General features: G+C 44.0%; 1 protein-coding gene across 3 annotated transcripts in view; it reads right to left on the reverse strand.

Moving 5' to 3' along the window:
• CTNNBL1 (catenin beta like 1) overlaps positions 1–18,106 on the reverse strand; it is a 144,274-nt gene that overhangs the window by 21,870 nt on the left and 104,298 nt on the right. For all 3 annotated transcript variants that reach the window (XM_019750234.2, XM_074318346.1, XM_074318347.1), the window contains 2 exons: positions 4,978–5,075; positions 2,845–2,925 (listed from right to left, as the gene is read on the reverse strand). In XM_019750234.2, coding sequence (XP_019605793.2) covers positions 2,845–2,925; positions 4,978–5,075 — 179 coding nt within the window. The remainder of the gene's footprint in view (positions 1–2,844; positions 2,926–4,977; positions 5,076–18,106) is intronic.

The raw sequence follows: 18,106 nt of genomic DNA on the forward strand, positions 1-18,106 counted from the left end.
GCGACAAATTGTTTATGACTTAAGAGAGAAGACTGCATGAAGGAGAGGTGAAAAAGAGGTCGTTTTGTTCCAAGTCACTTTACACCCGCGAGGCGGCTTCATCTGCCAGGACGGAGCCTGAACGCTGGCAGAGAGCTCTGCTCACAAATGCATCCCTCACCCCTCAGCCCGCCCCGTCTCTCGGAGCAACACGGAGGCTGCTGAGCACTAATGGCCTTGGAATGTCTGCCAGTGCCCAGCAAAACGGCCTTGGCATCAAGGAGACAGATGTTTGTCAGGGAACGGCGAGGGCCCCCGTGCCTGTGGCATGCATGCAGCTCTGTGAAAGCAGGGGAGACTGGCTGCAGCGATTCCTCTCCGTCAGTGCTAATCAATTTCACAGCCTCTTCAATGCTGATAATAGATAATCTTGTGGGAAGCAGGCCAAGTTTCCTAATGGCTACATGCAAGCTGCTCCCTGCCACCCAATAGCTTACCCCATCACACACACACACACACACACACACACACACACACACACACACACACACACCATCACCACCAACAAAAACCAAGCCTATTTCAGCTTTACCTCAAACAAAGCGTATTATGGTACCAACACACAGGTCTGCTAGGGACTCCTCTTGGGACACCTGGCAAAGAGGATCCTCTCAGGAAAGGACCGCCTGGCTTACTTAAAAGTTACGCAAGAATTCTAAAGGAAGCTAGGAAAACCCAGCAACCGCAGCTGCTTTTACTTACTGAGCAAGGTACTTTGCATCCTTTATGTTTAGTCTTCATAATAACCCCGAAAGGGAGATGTTGCTGCCATTGTACTGAGGAGAAAACCAAAGCTGAGAGAGGTCAACTCCTTTGTCCCAGGCCTCAGGAACTAGCAAGGGGCAGAGCTGCAATTCCAGTCCAGGCTCACCTGACTTCCCACCTCAGGCACAACTTTCCCACCAGGCTGCTCTCCTGCACCTGCACGTAGAAGGCTGCTCAGTCACCCATCAGCCTCTCATTGTGCTTTTAATCCATTCCATTTCAGAACATGGCAGTTACCTAAGGACATTCACCTGAACCTAAGGAGAAATGTTAAGCTAGAGGGGACCTTAGAGATTGCCTTTGCTGATACCATGTCATAGCTCAGAAACTGGGGCTACAGGAGGCACGGTGACAAGGCGTGGCTGGGCAGTCACTCAGAGGTGGTGCCTGCACTAAAATTGCAGGTGCCCTGGTTCCCAGGCGCTCCCTCTACCATCCCTGAAAATCTCCTCCAGCAGGTAACACGGGGGATTCCATCAGACTTGGAGTCTAAGGGTCTCATGGCTATTTCCCTACAAAAGTCTAGGGACATTCCACTTTGTTTCTAATTATCATTCAGACAAAGAGAAAGAATATATTACTCCAGCACTTTAATAATCACTAAGTGTCCATCGAGTACGAGTTACTGTAAAGGAAAGAAAAGGTAGAAAAGGAAAGTTGAATCAAAGAACAGAATAAAGAGGGTCGGGTGTGTGGAATTAGAGGACTGTGTGTAGAACATGCTAGTATCTGAAATCCAGCCTCAGAGTTTAGAGTCTCTGCCTTTTATCTTGTAGTATCACCGTATAAAAGAAGAAAAATCCCAGTCAATCAATTCAATCAATCAACAGACATCTGAGGACTTACCAGGTTTCGGGAGCACAGGGAAATCACAAGAATAATAAACACAGTTACCTATCTACTGGCATTCATCACTGAAGGTATATTTTGTGAAAGGGGAGGTGAAGAGAAACAGGGCACAGACAACAGGTTTTCCCCAGCTCTAGTCTCTTGCCCTGGCCTAAGGCATAGCTTGAGGGAAGATGCTAGTAGACTTCTCCATGCACGCAGCTGTGCTGCATAGCTGGACTGCCGCAAAATAGATGGGGGGTGGGGGGGGAGGTTCTGAACCTGGCCCTCCCAGCGGAGAGTCTCAAAAGCCTCAAGTGTATCTTTAAGGCAAGAAGACTGAAAAGAGAATGGATATAGCAAATAAAGATCAGAAGGAAAATGAAGTCTACTACAGGCTTTGCAAGAAAAGGATCATTTTGCAATGTGACCAAAGACTGAGGAATGTCTTGTCAGAAAGAGAAAACAAATCGGACATTAAAACACAGACATGAAAACCTGCCCTGATTAAGGAGACAGATGAGAAGGCTACAGAGGCCAGAGACAGCAGAGAACAAAATGGAAGCAGGTGAAAAATACAGGAGGTAGGATAACACCATAGTAAGCAAAGCCCCTCAAGGAAAAACATTTAGCAGGTTTCATTTCCCTCAGCAACCATCAGACCCAAAACATTAGGGTCTGTCATTTTGAACCTGGTGTATGGGTTTTGCTGCAATGCATCTGAGCTTCCCTTCTCTAGGTCGCCAGCCTTTCGCCTGTAAATGGGGGAAGTGGATTCAATGACCTCGCAGTTTCCTTTTAGCTCTTATATCCTGTGATCACCCCTCTGTCAAATGCTTCCCTTAGAATTACAGAAGCCAGCAATTATGTGTATCACCCTCTGCCAACGTGGTACCAAGTCACAGCACTGTACTTTGATCAGACTTTCTAAGAGAAGCTGTTGTCACAGGTACTGGTACTGTCGCCCAGACTCCTGGGTCAGGCTTGGAACAATCCTACACATCCTTCCCCTTCAAGGACTCGTTCCTGTTAGAAGAGCTGTTATAACCACTGGCAGCCCATCACCTGCTCTGCTCCTACAACATGGTAGGTGGTACGCGAGGGTAGACAGCACCTTTGCCCTTGCTTGTCCTGTGGGTAAATATAAGGTGCACAAGGGACCCAAACGGAGTGCAGGTCAATAGCTGGCAAAAGATATGCAGGGCTACGTACATGTTTTTCCCCTTCGATCTTCTTGTCGGCCACCTGCATTGCATCCAGATATTTAAAATGCAACTCCATCAGTCTGTCAACCTGAAAGCGAGAGATTTCACAGGATGAGTGAGAAGGAAAGAGAATATCAAGGCAAGAGAACGATGGGAGTTCCCGTTCATCTCACTGTCACTCCTTACAAAGGGAGACCCCCCTCTACCACTTCTTACACGGGAGATGAGCTTTGCTTAGAACCCATCAGGAATGGATCAAAGAGCTGGGGCAGAAGAAAGCAAACACCAAACTTTCCCGGTGAGTGCAGTTGGTGAACAGAGGCCTATTCCCCGAAGGCATTCCCAGCCCTTCTAGGACTCCTATGAACTCAAGTTGTTAAAAACAAATAAATAAATAAAAATTCAAGTCCTTTCTTGCAAAGACAAGGGGCTTGAAGTTACACACTTGATATTCACTTAGAACTTGACAGAAATTTCTTTTTTCGAACTGAAACCTTTCATGTTCAGATTCTGCCCCAGAGCTGATCTTTTTTTAAAAAGGCCTGAGTAAAATCTCTTTAGTTGCTTTTGAGTCAGAAGAGAGTGTAAGAAAAACTCCTTCGGCAATTTAAAAAAAAAAAAAAAAGGCCCTGACTGTTGCTCAGCAATAACTTAAAAATCAGTTTTAAACTTAGTGAAAGTCACGCTTCAAACACGGCCTGAGGAACACTCAGTAGGTTTGAAAAAGTTTCATTTTCCCCTTAGACTTCCAAAGTATTGAAAAACACCATGAAGCCAGCCTAGACTTCTAACCTATCTTTTTTACTAGTTTGGCATCACCATCGTTCTTGGCAATGCTGGTGTTTACCCAAGAGCTGATAGCGGTTAAAAGCAGATGTTGCTTCTACATGGTATTAGATAGTCTAGGAAGACTGGGCCCAAAACCTCTCTGGAAAACAACGATGACACTAAGATCTTACGTATTTTCACGTCCATTATTTCTTTAAACCTTAAAAAAAATCCTGACAAGGTAGGCAGAAAAGAGAGATTGCAACCCTGATTTTAAAGATGAGGAAACTGAGGCACAGATGTTAAATGATGTCACCAGGGTGACGTGATTGCTCAGCTGTTCTGTGCCCTCTAACCTGGTGGCCTTTTCACCATGCTACACTGCTCATGAAAGTGGAGAAAATGGTTAGTGGTAGGCTCAAAGAGACAGTCTTAATGTCTCTCCAAAGTGGGGAAAAAATTTCAGCCTTATGTTGGACACAGGAAGGAAAGAAATTACTGTACATTAAAAGGGGAGGGGCTTTGGTCCTTAATTTTTACTCATTTGGAATTACCTACTTATGTCTACTGTGATAAAATACACAGGCTTTCCGGACTTAGGCAGCCTGGGTTCAAATCCCAGCTCTGCTTACTTCTGCTATGATCTTGGGCAAGCCGTGTGATGTCTCTAAGCTTCAGTTTCCTTCTCCGTAAATGGGAATAATATTGTATTACCAGATCCACAGCAGTCATTTGATAAATGGTAGCTCTCTTACTGTTAAAAATCTTATGGTTCGGCATGTTAGATAATAATATAAAATATTTAGTCTCATTTACACGGTCAGTCCCATGTTCCATGGCCCGTCTGGGATCGGCTCCACCATTTCCTATCATCATCTTCATTTTTATCACCACCACCACCTAGTAAGACTTCATTTGCTCTTCGTCTCATTGACTCTCTGAGCATCAGTGTTCCCATTTTAAAGCTAGGGGAAAACAAGGCTCAGAGTGGCACACATCTCGAAAGCAGCAAAATCTGGTTCAAATCCAGACATCTGAATCCAAAGCCGATGCTCTCAATCCTCCGCTATGCTGTCTCTCCCCCCCAACCCCCCCCAATCCTATTACAATCTACTCCCTCGGGTCTAGAAATCCCCCTCAAGTGCTAGCTGATACCACTCCAAGGTGCTCCTACTCCAAGGGGAATGCATCTGCAGAGGACAGGAAGAATAAGCAGACAAACCTTTGGGAGCCACAGCAATGGGGCCCAGATGCCAGAGAAGATATTTTAGGGCAGGAGCTGTCACCCAGCACCCCCTCAGGCTGCATCAGGTCGAGAGCCCTTCTCTCCCTGCCACTCTGGTCCCATTCTCACAGCCCCACAGGCACCCACCTTCTCACTGTCATTTTCAGTGAATTTGTTCAGAAGCCGGGTTCGCTGCTGCCCTCTCAGGTTCCGCAGGAGGGAAGCCAGGATTGAACAGACATGCTCTGGGTTGGGAAGGAGAGAAAAGAGAACATGCTGTGATCAGAGCAGTAATGATTACCTCTGTTCAAGCCCGGTCTGGTTCTGGGGAAGGAGAAGTAAGTAGGCCTTCCCTGCGTGCTGCTGCTGATTAATAAGACGAGGACCTAAATTGTGTCACTGGAAAGCTGATCTTCACGTACTGCACAAGAGACATATTCAAAAGGGATGATATCCTCAAGGACAACTCGAGCAGGTGAATCAAAACCAAGTTAGAATCTCTTTTCTGCCCGGAATTGATCTTTATTGTCCACAACAGAACCTCAAACTAACCCCCCATCTACAGAAACAACCTGTGGACAGAGTGTGATCACTACTGGCCATGAGATGAGCATATAACGAACAAGTAAGACATGTTCTGTCACATTCTCAAATCACCTTATCACTTTCCCAACTAAATGTGCCAGAATTAAGTATGAAATATGATAGGGCATCAGTGCTGTCACTTACATTCTGGTACAGCTAAAACCCCCACTTCAAGTTTAAAGCCCCTGGACAGTAAGTACTTCAAAATGGTAACAATGCTTTTTGAGGTCACACAACCCACAGGCTTTTATTATGAGATACTCTTCTTCTACGCTGGGAAGAAGAGGGTAATTGAAGGGTATATTATAGGCTTCCGTTGTTAAGGGATTCTTTTCTTTATGAAGAATTTTTTTAAAAGCAAGGATAATGACCTTGAAAAGGAGGTGGCAGAAGTCTACTCATGGAGAAATGGCTGAGTCAAGTTTATTTTGAAATAAAATGCGCATGGTGTGGACAACAGATATTCTATTTGAAAAATGACTGAAGGGCATCTTCCTCTGCCAAAGTTACCTTGAGTTTTCACAAATCACTATTAATTAAAGCCACCAAGTAAGCATTCTTACTGTAGCACAAATGTAATTTTGTGTTTGTTTCATTTCCTCACCTCTTTCAGAAGCATTCCCCACTTCTTCATTTCCCCCATGTCTTAAGGCTGGAGTTATTTAGTCCTTAGACTATTTTCTATCTCCATTCACTTCCCCGGGATCTCATCTAGTCCTCCGGCTTTGAAAACCATTTACATGCTGATGACTCCCAAACTCGTAGGTCAGGCCTGTTCTCTGAACACAGACTCATCACCCAGCCTTCTCTCTGCTCTCTTTACTTGGTGGTCTCGCTGGTCCTTTACATCAACACATCCAAAACCAAGCTCCTCACCCTCCTCCTCAAACCTGTTCCCCATCGTCTTTTCCTTCTAGTTAAAGGCAACCAGGTTCTGCAGTTTCTCAAGTGAAAAAAAAACAGTGAAGACATCCTTGAGTGTCTCCTTTGTCACATGACCCTCAGGAAACGCTGTCAGCTTTACCTTCCGATTCTATCCAGCAGCCCATCTCTTCTTAGCACTGCCCCCACGGCCGCTACTCTGGTCTGCACCACCACACCATCTCTTCCCGGAACATTCGACAGCCTGCTTCCGGTCTCTCCAGTCCCACCCTGGCCCTCTTTGGCCTAATCTCCATAGAGCAGTCAGAATGATCCTTTCGGTTAAAACCTCAAGTCAGATCCCATCATTGCTCCATTGAAAACTCTCCAGTGGCTCCCCAACTCGGAGACTAAATGCTGTGCCTAGCGTCAGGCATGCTCCTGCTCCCGGGCTCTGCACTTGGCATTCCCTCTGCCTGCAACGCTCCTCAGCAGACGATCTGCACGCTTAGTCTTCAGGTCTAGTTTGACTCAACTGTTATCTTCTCGAGGAGGCATCCCTTAACCTCCCTACTTAAAAATGCCCCAACGCTGTCTATTCCCATGTCTTATCTGCTTCCTTTTTCTCTTTAGCATGCATTATCTTCTAAAACACTGTATTTACTTATTTATTTTATTCACCGCCTCCCTTCAAATAGAATATAAGCTTCATGAAGACAGGGATTTTAGTCGGCTTTGTTCACTGCTATATTTATGGTCCCAAAACAATGCCTTGTACATAGTAGGTGTTTTGAAAATATTTGCTAAATGAATGGGAAGAAAGCCAGCTCTCAATACAAGTTTTCGGTGGTGGTGGTGGTGTGGTGCTGGTGGCGGGGGAACAGGACAAAGAAACCACTCTTGAATTCTGGATACCTTTCAAATAGCGTTCACCCTTTTGTATATAAGTGCCAATCCCAACTTCAGAGGAATATCACCTTTGCATTGCTAATATGCTCTCAAACTGTCAGTTACAAAACGGTCCTTGAAGATTTTTTGCAGTTGGAAATAAGTGGATGGCTTTTTCCTAGGCTGCTAACAGGTTCAATAAAATATCTCTAATCGGTGGATTAATTTTTTTGTTTTTTTTCTTGCCAGGACAGTCACTTTATTGACAGGAAGGAGGCCACCCCCCTACCCCTCCAGAGCGTTGGGTGTAAGGTCTGGTAACAGAATTCCAGGAGAGGCGCTTGAAAGACCCTCCCTGCTCTGTTCTCCCTGCAGGGGCCTCAGACACGGCTGAGAGGTGGTGGTCCAGCCAAAGCCTCCCCAAGAACCTCACAGAACAAAGGGTGGTCTGCCTAGGGACTGGAGCCAACAAATTCTGAGCAGAAAATCACAGAACCTGGTGATTGAGGCTGGGACAGACCTGCCCCCCCAAAAGGGGCATCCAGGCAGGAGGGAGGGGTCCCCAACAAAGCTCAGAAGAGGGGCCAGGCAGGAGTTCATGGGGAGGTGGTCGCCTGGGCACTGGGGGTTGCAGGGGAGAGGGAGAATGCTGGATGGTGGATTCAATTTTTCAGTATAAAGTTTTTCTTAAAAATATGTTGTGGACAGAGGTATTTTATACCTTCTCAGGACCCCAGGTTTACCCGCAATATCTTTCTTTCAACTTTTGTATAAAGCTGGGATTGAGGTGGGGTAATCTCTATATTGAACAAAAGGAAGGGAGCAGAGAACAGGGAGTAAGGATGGGGTGAGGGAGGAAAGTGGAGAGTGGACAGAACAGGCCCTGTTTTCACAGGAAGGTAAAAAACTTCATGAACTCGGGGTAAGGACAGAGACTTAAGACAGCTCAGCTCAGGGTGAGAAAGCAGGAGCAGAAAGGGACGTCTTTGGAGGTACAAGTCAGGGAAAGTCCTCTGACCTCTGTGTAGGTCAAGGAGAGAAGCTGGGAGGAAGGAAGAATGGGGGACACGATCAGCTCTGCAGTCTTGGGCCAAGCAGGTGGGATACGGCTCTGCTCGCTTCAGCTGGTGCACAGCTGTGGGACAGGCTATAATAAATGCAGTGAATTCTAACAAGCTCAGTTCTGAAACTTTGAAATCACTCAGCATGACACCTGGTAACAACCTCCATGTATATAGGGCAATTTGACAACCACAGAGAAAGAACAAAAATAAATAAAGTTCTCATAGATTATTTGGGCCAAGTCTCTGTAGAGGTGGAAATATCGAGACCCAGAGAGAAGTGACTTGTCCGCATTGCTAATTGGTGAAAGAGGTTGAACACTAACTTCAGATGACTCAGTCACGCAATCATTCACTGACCACTTAACTCTGTGCCTGGCCAGCGCTCAGTGTTAAGGCCCCCAAACAAACAACGCAGTATCCCTAACCTTAAGGTACTCCTTATTTATTGGGGAAAACAAAACAATAATTACAGTGCAGCGTGACAAGTTTCTTCACTTAGGTAGGCACAGAGGAGGGATATCTGGCCTAGAAGGATTCCCACTGGAGGTAACAAATAACTGAAAATCTTAAAAACAAAAACAGAAAAACAGCCAAGGCCGACAACTAAGTAGAGAAGAGGAGAGAGCATTCCAGGCAGAAGGAACAATACATGCAATGGCCAATTTGGATAAAGTGTCACATGTATTTGGGGGAAGAGAAGCCAGTCAGGTGGGCAATGGCCGAATCCTGGAGAAAAATGACGAGGATCTATCTACCGGTGAATTTTACGCTGGGGAGAGACAAGACAGGACTTTAGACCAATCCTTTCGGAGCTCAAGATCAGGAAAATGTTTCTCTTTCCTGATGAATTTTTCGTGCTTCTTATCAGGGTTCCCTCTTTGCCTCGGAATTAGGAAGCTCAAAGGTACGTTTATGCTCAACCACAGAAAGCAATTTCTTTTATTGTTTTCTTATTGATTCCCTCTATTCTCCACCAATGGATTTCACAACAAAAACAATGGAAGCACATGGTAAAAATCAAACTATACTGAGAAACCAAACTTTAAAAAGTATAAAATGTACTCAACAAATATTTGTTGAGTATCTACTAATATTTTTCTTTTCCCATACTTCTCTTACGACCCTATTCCTCTCTCTCAAGGAAAAAAATCCTACAAAGTATATCATGTACATTTTCAGAGACGGAAAAGAAATATGTATTTTTTTCATATATTCTCTATTATACCTATCCATATCAGCACACACTTCATTTTTTTTCCTTAAATGGCTATGTAGAATTCCACTGAACCGATTTATTGTAATTTAACTTGTGCCCCAATCATGAGTATTTTAGGTGGTTTCCAGTTTTTGGTTGTTGTGTTTTTGCTATTAGAAATAATGTTGCAGTGAACATTCGAGTGCCCACAGTCTGGCAACTTTTGCATGTGTATTCTTATGGCAAATTTCTAGCAGTGGAATTGGTGAGTCAAAAGGTAATTACATATAAAAGGTTGAAAGACACCAATAAACTGTCTTCCGAAAAGACTGTACCAATTATACTTCCACTCTCAGTGTGTGTGTGTGTGTGTGTGTGTGTGTGTGTGTGTATGTATATAAAATGAGAGAGTATCTGTTTTCCCATATCCTCTCTCAGACTGTGTATTATCCAACTTAGAAATTACAAGAACATGGTAGATAAAAAATGGTATTTTCTTCTTTTGATTAGCAAGTTTTTGTTCCTGTTATGAATAAGATGAAGCACCTTTTCTGATGTTTACTAACCATTTGTATTGCTTTTTTGTGTGAACTGTCTGGCCTTATCCTTTCCCAATTTTGATTTCTATTTGGTCATGTATGTTGTAAATATTTCCCCCCGTTTGACATTTGTCTTTTGAACAACTGTTATTCAAATCTAATATTTAGTACCACCATATTGTTTTGCTGTAAGCTGCTTCAAATTCCTATTTGAAGATAAGTAGGGTACAGTTTACTGTGTATCTGTGACAGTAGGTTTATTTGCGTATGTACACAATTTTCTCATTGAATCCTCACTACTAAGCTCTGAGAAAGGCACTATTCTCATCTCTGTTTTATAAATGTAGAATCCAAGGCTCAGACAGGTTAATTAATTTATGTTAGGTCATGTCCTTGAGTACGTGGTGTGAGCTTAGATTTGAACCCAAGTTGTCAGACTCCAAACTGTAAGCTTTTCCTACTATGTTACATGTTCCCCACATATAAAAGGTAAGATAAAAGAGACCGGAAACCAAACCACGCGAAGTCTGAAAGTGTGCTTCACGTGGGGCTTCCTGTGTCCAAAAGATAGGCACCATGTAAATTAAAAAAAAACATCAGCAGTTTTAATGAGGAAAACGCAGCAAGAGGCCATATGGAATAAGATGTGAACAGCAAACCCTCTCTCTCTTCTACTGAATTACTCTTCCCAGAAGCGATTTCTACCAGAGTCCAAATAAAGCAGAGACTTGGGGTTTTAGGCAGTTCCACAAATACTGAAACAGAATTTCTCAATCATTTTCCCTTTTAATCTAGCTGATTAAGATGGACGAGAAAGAGCTGCAAGAGAATGTGTCTTATATACCTCAACAAGACACGAGGTGGGGTTCTGACGGCACAGAGAGGGGATGAGGAGCTGTAATTTTCAAAAAGGAATATATACAGAAGAATCATCTTTTTGGGGGGCACAAGATGACATTAGCATGCATTCCCCTGCTCATCCCAGCCTGGTGCAAGCAGGAATACCTTGATCAATTGCGATAGCATACTAAGAACAAATGACATTTACCCATTTGTTTGGGATTTTAAGTAAAGGACAGGTTGTCAATTTCAGGAGGCCCGAAGCTGCCTATGTCCCTTCCATCTGTCTCTCTGGGTGCCAGGGTGGGATGTAGGTTACTGGTGACTGCCTCATAGGAAAACACTTCAGCCACCCCAAGTTTTACACACACACACACACACACACACACACACACACACACACACACACACACACAGTTTCATTAGCTACTAATAAATGTAGCTTTCCCAGGAATAAATTTCAGCCCAAGGTGGTGTCAATTTTTCATGCACCAAAAGATGGGGAGAGCTGCTGGCACAGAGAGCAGGGGAGATAACAAGTTTATCTGCTGGCCAACACCGCTCAGCTGCTCTGTCATTTCGACAGGAGAAAATGGAGGTGAAGGATGGCTATGGAGCTGTCACCACAGATGAGGTGGATACGGTGGCTCCCACTGCAGAGAACAATCTCTACGGTAGGACCCAGGGAGAGCAACACACACACACACTCACACACACACACGTGCGCGCGGCTCCAGGGAGGGCAAGGCCACGAAAATCTCCATTTTCAAGTCACTAGGTAGGGAAGTAGGGGTCTTGGTAGAGTATTAGCGCCAGTATTGAAATCGGGCCAGCGAGCGTCCCTGCCTGCTAGGTGTCCTACTCAACAGTCAGACAACTGGCTGCCTCAGACACTAATTAGTGGAACTGCCTAGGGGGATGGTCTGGGCCACTCTTCCCCCAGCTCAAATCTCTTCATGGGCTCCCAAGGGCAATTAGCATTGGGTTAGACCCCTGTTTCTATGCTAAAAGTGTGATTCCCTAGGGTGAGTTAAAAGTTCTATAATTTCAGAGCTGGAAGGAAAATTAGATATCTTTGGTGTTAAACTCCTCTGGGGTTTTCAGTATAGAAATAATAGCCCTGATAAGAGATGTTATTTGCTTTGGGTCAAAAGCACCTTTATGGGCCAGTGCAATCTCGATCTGCTGTGTATACATATATACATTTAAATCACAACACACACTTTTGAGACTCTCACGAACCCTTATGCATTCTATCCCTTTCAAAATACAGAGGGTGCCAAAAATATGTATACACATTTTAAGAAAGGAAAAACTGTATTAAAATTGTAAAACTCAATATATACAGATAACAAAAGATGAATACAAGTCACACTTGACTTCTGCAATTACAAGAGGTGCTCAAAGTGGTTACCATCAGCATGATTTTAATAGTTTTTTTCCTTTCTTAAAATGTGTATACATTTTTTTGGCACCCTCTGTATATACATAAATGTAAACATTTCCACGAAGTTTCAGAGTGTTGCCATCTCTTAGGTGTGGCTCCCTGGTTAAGAACTCACGGTCTAGTATACCCAGATCGGAGGTCTTTCCAGAAGGGCATAATCAATCAGACTGTGGCAATCACTCCAACCAGCTTCTGTGTATACCATTTTTGCAAAGAATGGGATGGACTAGCATTTCCCATGTGCATTCTTTAAAAAGTATGGTCCAAATTCATTATAATAGCTTAACATCACCTCTCTCTGTGAGGACAGTGATTTATGCACAGACAGGCCAGGCCTGTTTACAACTAAGCCTGTCAGTGTCCCCTCGCTGAGAAAAACATGAGGGTACACTGAGAGGATTAACTCCCAGGATGGGCTCCAACAAGTGAATTAATTAACCTTATGCAGGGCGTTAGGATTAGACAGACTTGGATTCAAATCTTGCCCGTGGCACTCGATAGCTGGTTAAATGAAACCATGTTTAATCTCTGAGTCTTTGTTTTCTTATTTGTAAAAGGGGGCTATGGCTCCCATCTGGTTAAATCCATTGTATCAAACGAGGTTATGTGCATAGTAGGCACTCAACAGACATGAGGTTGAGATCTGTACTGAAAAAGAGCATTACACAAGATTCTCTCACTTATGTACCTGCCATAGGTCACCATCACCAACTCCTTCCATATTGCATCCTGGCTACGTGTCCACCACTGGACCCGTTTCAGTCTGCCAGGGTCATCCTAACTTGCCCCTCCTGAGAAACACAGGAATTTAAACCGCTTTACTTTCTTAGCTGGTAGGGCTATTTTCTATAACTCAAAATTTGTTCTAACCCTAAAATGGAGCAAGGCCAACTTCACTCAGACTCCTGAATCCCATAATCAATTAAAACGACATGCTTATGTGTGGCCGGTTATAAAGCCAATGTAAGATTCTAGGAGAGCTGCAGACAGCTCTGGGGTGGGTAGTAGCTACTTACTAGTAGGCTGAAGGACACGGCACATCCAGCAAAGATGGTCTTACCCTTTAATAAAAATAAACGTACTTGGCCACGGTAATCACCTGCCGATCTTGCTGCACTGCAAGCACACATGTGATGTGGCGAGGAATTAAAAAACACCTTGTCCTCCATGAGTTTTATAACCACAGGGCAATTAATTACAGGGCATGGAGTGGTACATACACCAACGATCCCTTCACTCAAACTTCTCAGTACCTTCTATATAAAGGCGATGTCCCAAATATGAGGTCAATAGAGATGAAAGGAGATAGTCCACTTTACAGAACTTGGCTTATGAGTGAGGCTAAGAAATAAAACAGCTACAACAGAGTACGCAGTTAGCTGGCACACACACACTATGCCTAGCACACGTGTGAAGGGCCCCTAATTCAGTCGGGGATGGGGTAGGAAAAAGGAGGAATGGGTAGGGGAGGCTACACAGATTGGAAATCAGGAAGTCAGAATTGAGAGAAAAGGAAAACACTTTTCTCAAAGACTTCTGGGAGGGATGCAAAGCTGGATGCGTGACGCTGGCAAGTGAGTGGCTGGGAGCTCTTGGCTCCAAGTTTTCAGTGGTAAAGTTGGCAGACAGAAGCCAGGATTTTGGGTTCTATGGGCACACTTAATTCTTGAGGTACAGACCTGCACCATATTCCTGGACTCTGGGATAAATGTAATACTATTGTATTAACACGTCTCCCCAGGCGGGTAGTGGGATGGGAGGCGCGGAACTATCCCTAAATGTGACTTCCTCAACCTCTGTGCCAAGTGACGCGCCTCCAGATTTCAGAGGTATCTTGCCTACATCTCTGTTGAAGTTTTGGTCCCATGAGGTAGCGGGAGATTACACTGACCAGACAGGAAGAGGACGCACAGTCAAGCTGAGCTGAGCCACAGGAGAAGGCCCCTGGGGATCTCTGACACTGATTCATTCCTTTATCATAAAATGGAATCCTACAGTGTATACAATAACAGTTTTTGGGGACAGAGACAATCAGACACTGTTCCTGCCCTCCAGGTGCCTGAGGTCTACCCTGTTTCCCCGAAAATAAGACCTAGCTGGACAATCAGGTCTAATGCATCTTTTGGAGCAAAAATTAATAGAAGACCCAGTCTTATTTTACTAAATGTAAGACCAGGTCTTTACTATAATATAATATAATATAATATAATATAATATAATATAATATAATATAATATAATATAATATAATAAATACAGGGTCTTCTATTAATTTTTGCTCCAAAAGACGCTTTAGAGCTTATCATCTGGCTAGGTCTTATTTTCAGGGAAACAGGGTATTATGTCTAAAATTACTTGACAGAAAGTGATAGTGAATGGGAAAGGGCCAGACACTACTGATGGAGGAAAAACTCTCCCTGGCAGGGGATCTGGGAAGACCGGTCGGCAAGGTGGCGCTTGAGCTGAGCCTTGAAGAAGAGGCAAGAGAAGAGCCTTGAAGGGAGAAGGGGCAATGGGAATGAGGATATTCCACGTAGGTGGACAAACATGAAGCAAAGGCATTAAGTTGGAATGCATAGGGTATGAACAAAGAACTGGGAAGAGATCAGTGTGGTGGGGGGGAAGGGAGGATGAAAGGTAATGAGGTTGGAAAGGTGGGAGAGGGGTGCAGATCAGGGATAAATATAAATGCTGGACTATGGAAACTGGCCCCTAACCAACATCCTGATGGCCCGGCATTTAAATATTGGCCCAGCCTGGCTGGTTGGGGGATGAATTCAGGGCCACTCTGCCCACCCAGCTTCAGAGACTGCAGCGGACTTCCAGCAGCCCAAATGGTTAAGAACAATACTGGTCAGCTGGTGTTCTAAGGGTGGAAATGGTCCCTGCACTTCAACCATCGGGCCCATCCATGCCTTGGCAAGATCTTGCAGGGCCATTTTAAAATTCAAGGCTATGCTGCAGAGCTATCTTTGTTTCCAAGGACCATCTGAGGCCATCGGCTCTTTTGTTTTAAGAAAATCACACAGAAGTGTTCTTCTCTCATTTCTAAAATTAAAACCATCTCTTTTCTTGCTGAACCTGGCTACCCACCTCCACCCTGCCCTGAGCTCCCCCAGATGGACAGGCATCCTGCTTTCCGTAAGATTCTACATGCAAACAGGCTGTTTCAAATACCCTAATTAGATCGATCTTGACTTCAGCGGTGGTGTGTTGGAATACAGATTAATCTGTTCCACGCCTGGCACTGGCAGCTGAAGTAGCAGGAGGCCCTGTCAAATCAAGCCATAACATTACACTCCTCTGCCTTTATTATTATTTTTTCCCCTTTTTACATTTCATTATAATGGACATCTGCCTAGCAGGGAGTGTGGTGACCCAAGCAGAGTCACGTGTGCGCGCTCAGCCACTCCAGTTGAATATTGATGCAACTCCAATCAAACACTCTTCCCAAACAGATGGATCTGTGTGAGCATCTATATATAGGGCCTTTTAACACATACACGAAATACATCTATCTCTCTTCTTCCCAAACATTTACTGACTCCTGAATATGCAGCAGGCACTGGATTCAAGACTAGGACCTTAAAGAGGCAACATGTACTGTCAACCTACTATGAGCCTATGTGTGCTTTACACATATTACTCCTTTTAATTCTCACAACAATCCTATGGACATGATTTATTATTCTCCCGATGTTACAGATAAGACACTAGAGATTCAGCCAGGAAAAGAAATTTGCCTCCCAAGGTTTCACAGCTAAACGGTGACCTAGTTAGTTCCATTATAATAAAACTTGATTATTTTCCTCAAGACTTAAACACCCAATAAGCATTTGAAAAAAAGCATTCAACCTCACTAGTCCTGTAAATAAAACCTTGAAACAGTTTCACTTGATGATGTTTTCAGAATACCTGGAAGGCCGTGGGGAGGCGAGGTCTCCTAAGCGCTCGCCACGTGTACTGTGACGCAGTCCTGAAACCCCTCTGCTACACGAATCTCCCCAGAGATGGTAAGCGCCCCGGGTAGCGCACAGCTGACTCATCTATACTTTCAGTATCTAGTCCTGTGCCAGTTCAATCAATGCTAAATTTGACATCCTAACAAACATCATGGTAAGTTCGCTGTGGGAAGTGTATGTGCGTGCGTGCATGCATGTGTGTGTGTGTGTGTGTGTGTGTGTGTGTGTGTGCACGTATGAATAACTGACTCCCGAGAGGGTCTGGATAAGCCCAATTCTGAATAATGAGGAGGGATTTATCGAAGAGACAAAGTGGGAACGGCATTCTAGACAAAACACAAGTTTTAAAGGCTTGGAGATAGGGAGGAGCACAGCATAGGAAAGGCTTGGGGGTGGGGGGCCATGTGATGGAAGACCTGGGATGGGGGTGGAAGTAAGTAAGAACCTCGCACACTTAACTAAAGAGTCTGGACTTTATCCTGCAGGACCTATAGACTAGAATAACCAGGGAATAAGCAGCACAATCAGATTTGTGTTCCAGAAAGATTATCCTGGGAGATTTATAGAAATGCATACCGGGGAAGCACGACCAGATTCAGCATATGACAGAAACACATGCAACAATATATTGCAGTTGGGTATATGTAACAGTAAATTCTCCCTAAGCAAAAACTGAAACAGTTAACGATCTTTTAGAAGGAAGCCCAGTTTCCCTGCCCCTTTCTCAGGGGAAAAAATGGAAATAGGACATAAAGAACACCAGAGTAGAGTTCAACTTTGAGAAAAATCTGTGACTCCGTGACTGAATCTGTCTCTTCACCACCCCCTCCGGGTCTCGATATCCTGTGAACAACAAAACAGAAGCAGCACGGACGACTGATAAGGTCCTCTCCCAATTCAATGATAAGATTCTAGTAATCGAAAAAAAACGATGTGAACAACTACTAAATGGCCCAGCAATTCCACTCCTGGGTATTTACTTAAGGGATAAGGGTGACACATGACTACAAACATATGAACAAGAATGTTTATAGCAGCTGTATTCATAATGGCCAAAAACTTAAGACAGTTTGTCAACAGGAAAAGTGTATCCACACAATGGAATACTACTCAGCACGGAAAAGGAACAAACTACTGATACATACACCATGGATGAATCTCCAAGACAGAATTCTGAGTGAAAGCTTTACTCTCAAAGAGCATACACTGCACGAGTCCACTGATACAGATTCTAGATGAGGCTGGCCTAACCTTTGGTGAAAAACTCGGAACAGTGGACACCTTTGTGAAGTGGGGGAATGGACTGACTAAGGAAGAGCGTGAGGGTAACTTTCTGGGGTGGGGGCCGTGTTCTGTACCTTGACAGAGCGTGTATTTGTCCAAAGTCTTCAAATGGTGCGCTTAAGATCAGAGCATTTCACTCTACACAACTTTATTTTTAAAAAATTGAAGTCTAGGTTAATGCTATTCACGCTGAAGTGTTTAAGGGTGAAGAGCACTGATGTCGGCAACTTACTTCCTGCGTTAAAAACCGAATAGATGCGTAGGAGAGGGACGAAGCAAACACAGCAAAGTGTTAAGTGTACAATCTGGGTGGTGGGGACACAGGCATTTGCTGTCCAGTTCTTTCAACTTTCCTGTATATTTAAATTTTTTTCTTAAGAAAATGCTGGGAGGGAGAAGGCTAGGGAAAAAAGTGAGAGATGTGAACTTGGAATATAAATGATGAGCTTCCTAAAGGTTATTTTTTCAAAAAGTAGTGTTTTAATATGTCTGTTGTTTGAAATTTTGAATGTATTTTCCACTGAAATAGGCGCACTGAAACCCATTTAACCTGAAATATAGCCGAAATTAATTCAGTGTTCTCAATTTTCAGTTGCAATGAGATTCCACAAA

This window comes from Rhinolophus sinicus, linkage group LG13 (genome assembly GCF_036562045.2).
Source record: "Rhinolophus sinicus isolate RSC01 linkage group LG13, ASM3656204v1, whole genome shotgun sequence".
Classification (NCBI taxonomy): Eukaryota; Metazoa; Chordata; class Mammalia; order Chiroptera; family Rhinolophidae; genus Rhinolophus; species Rhinolophus sinicus.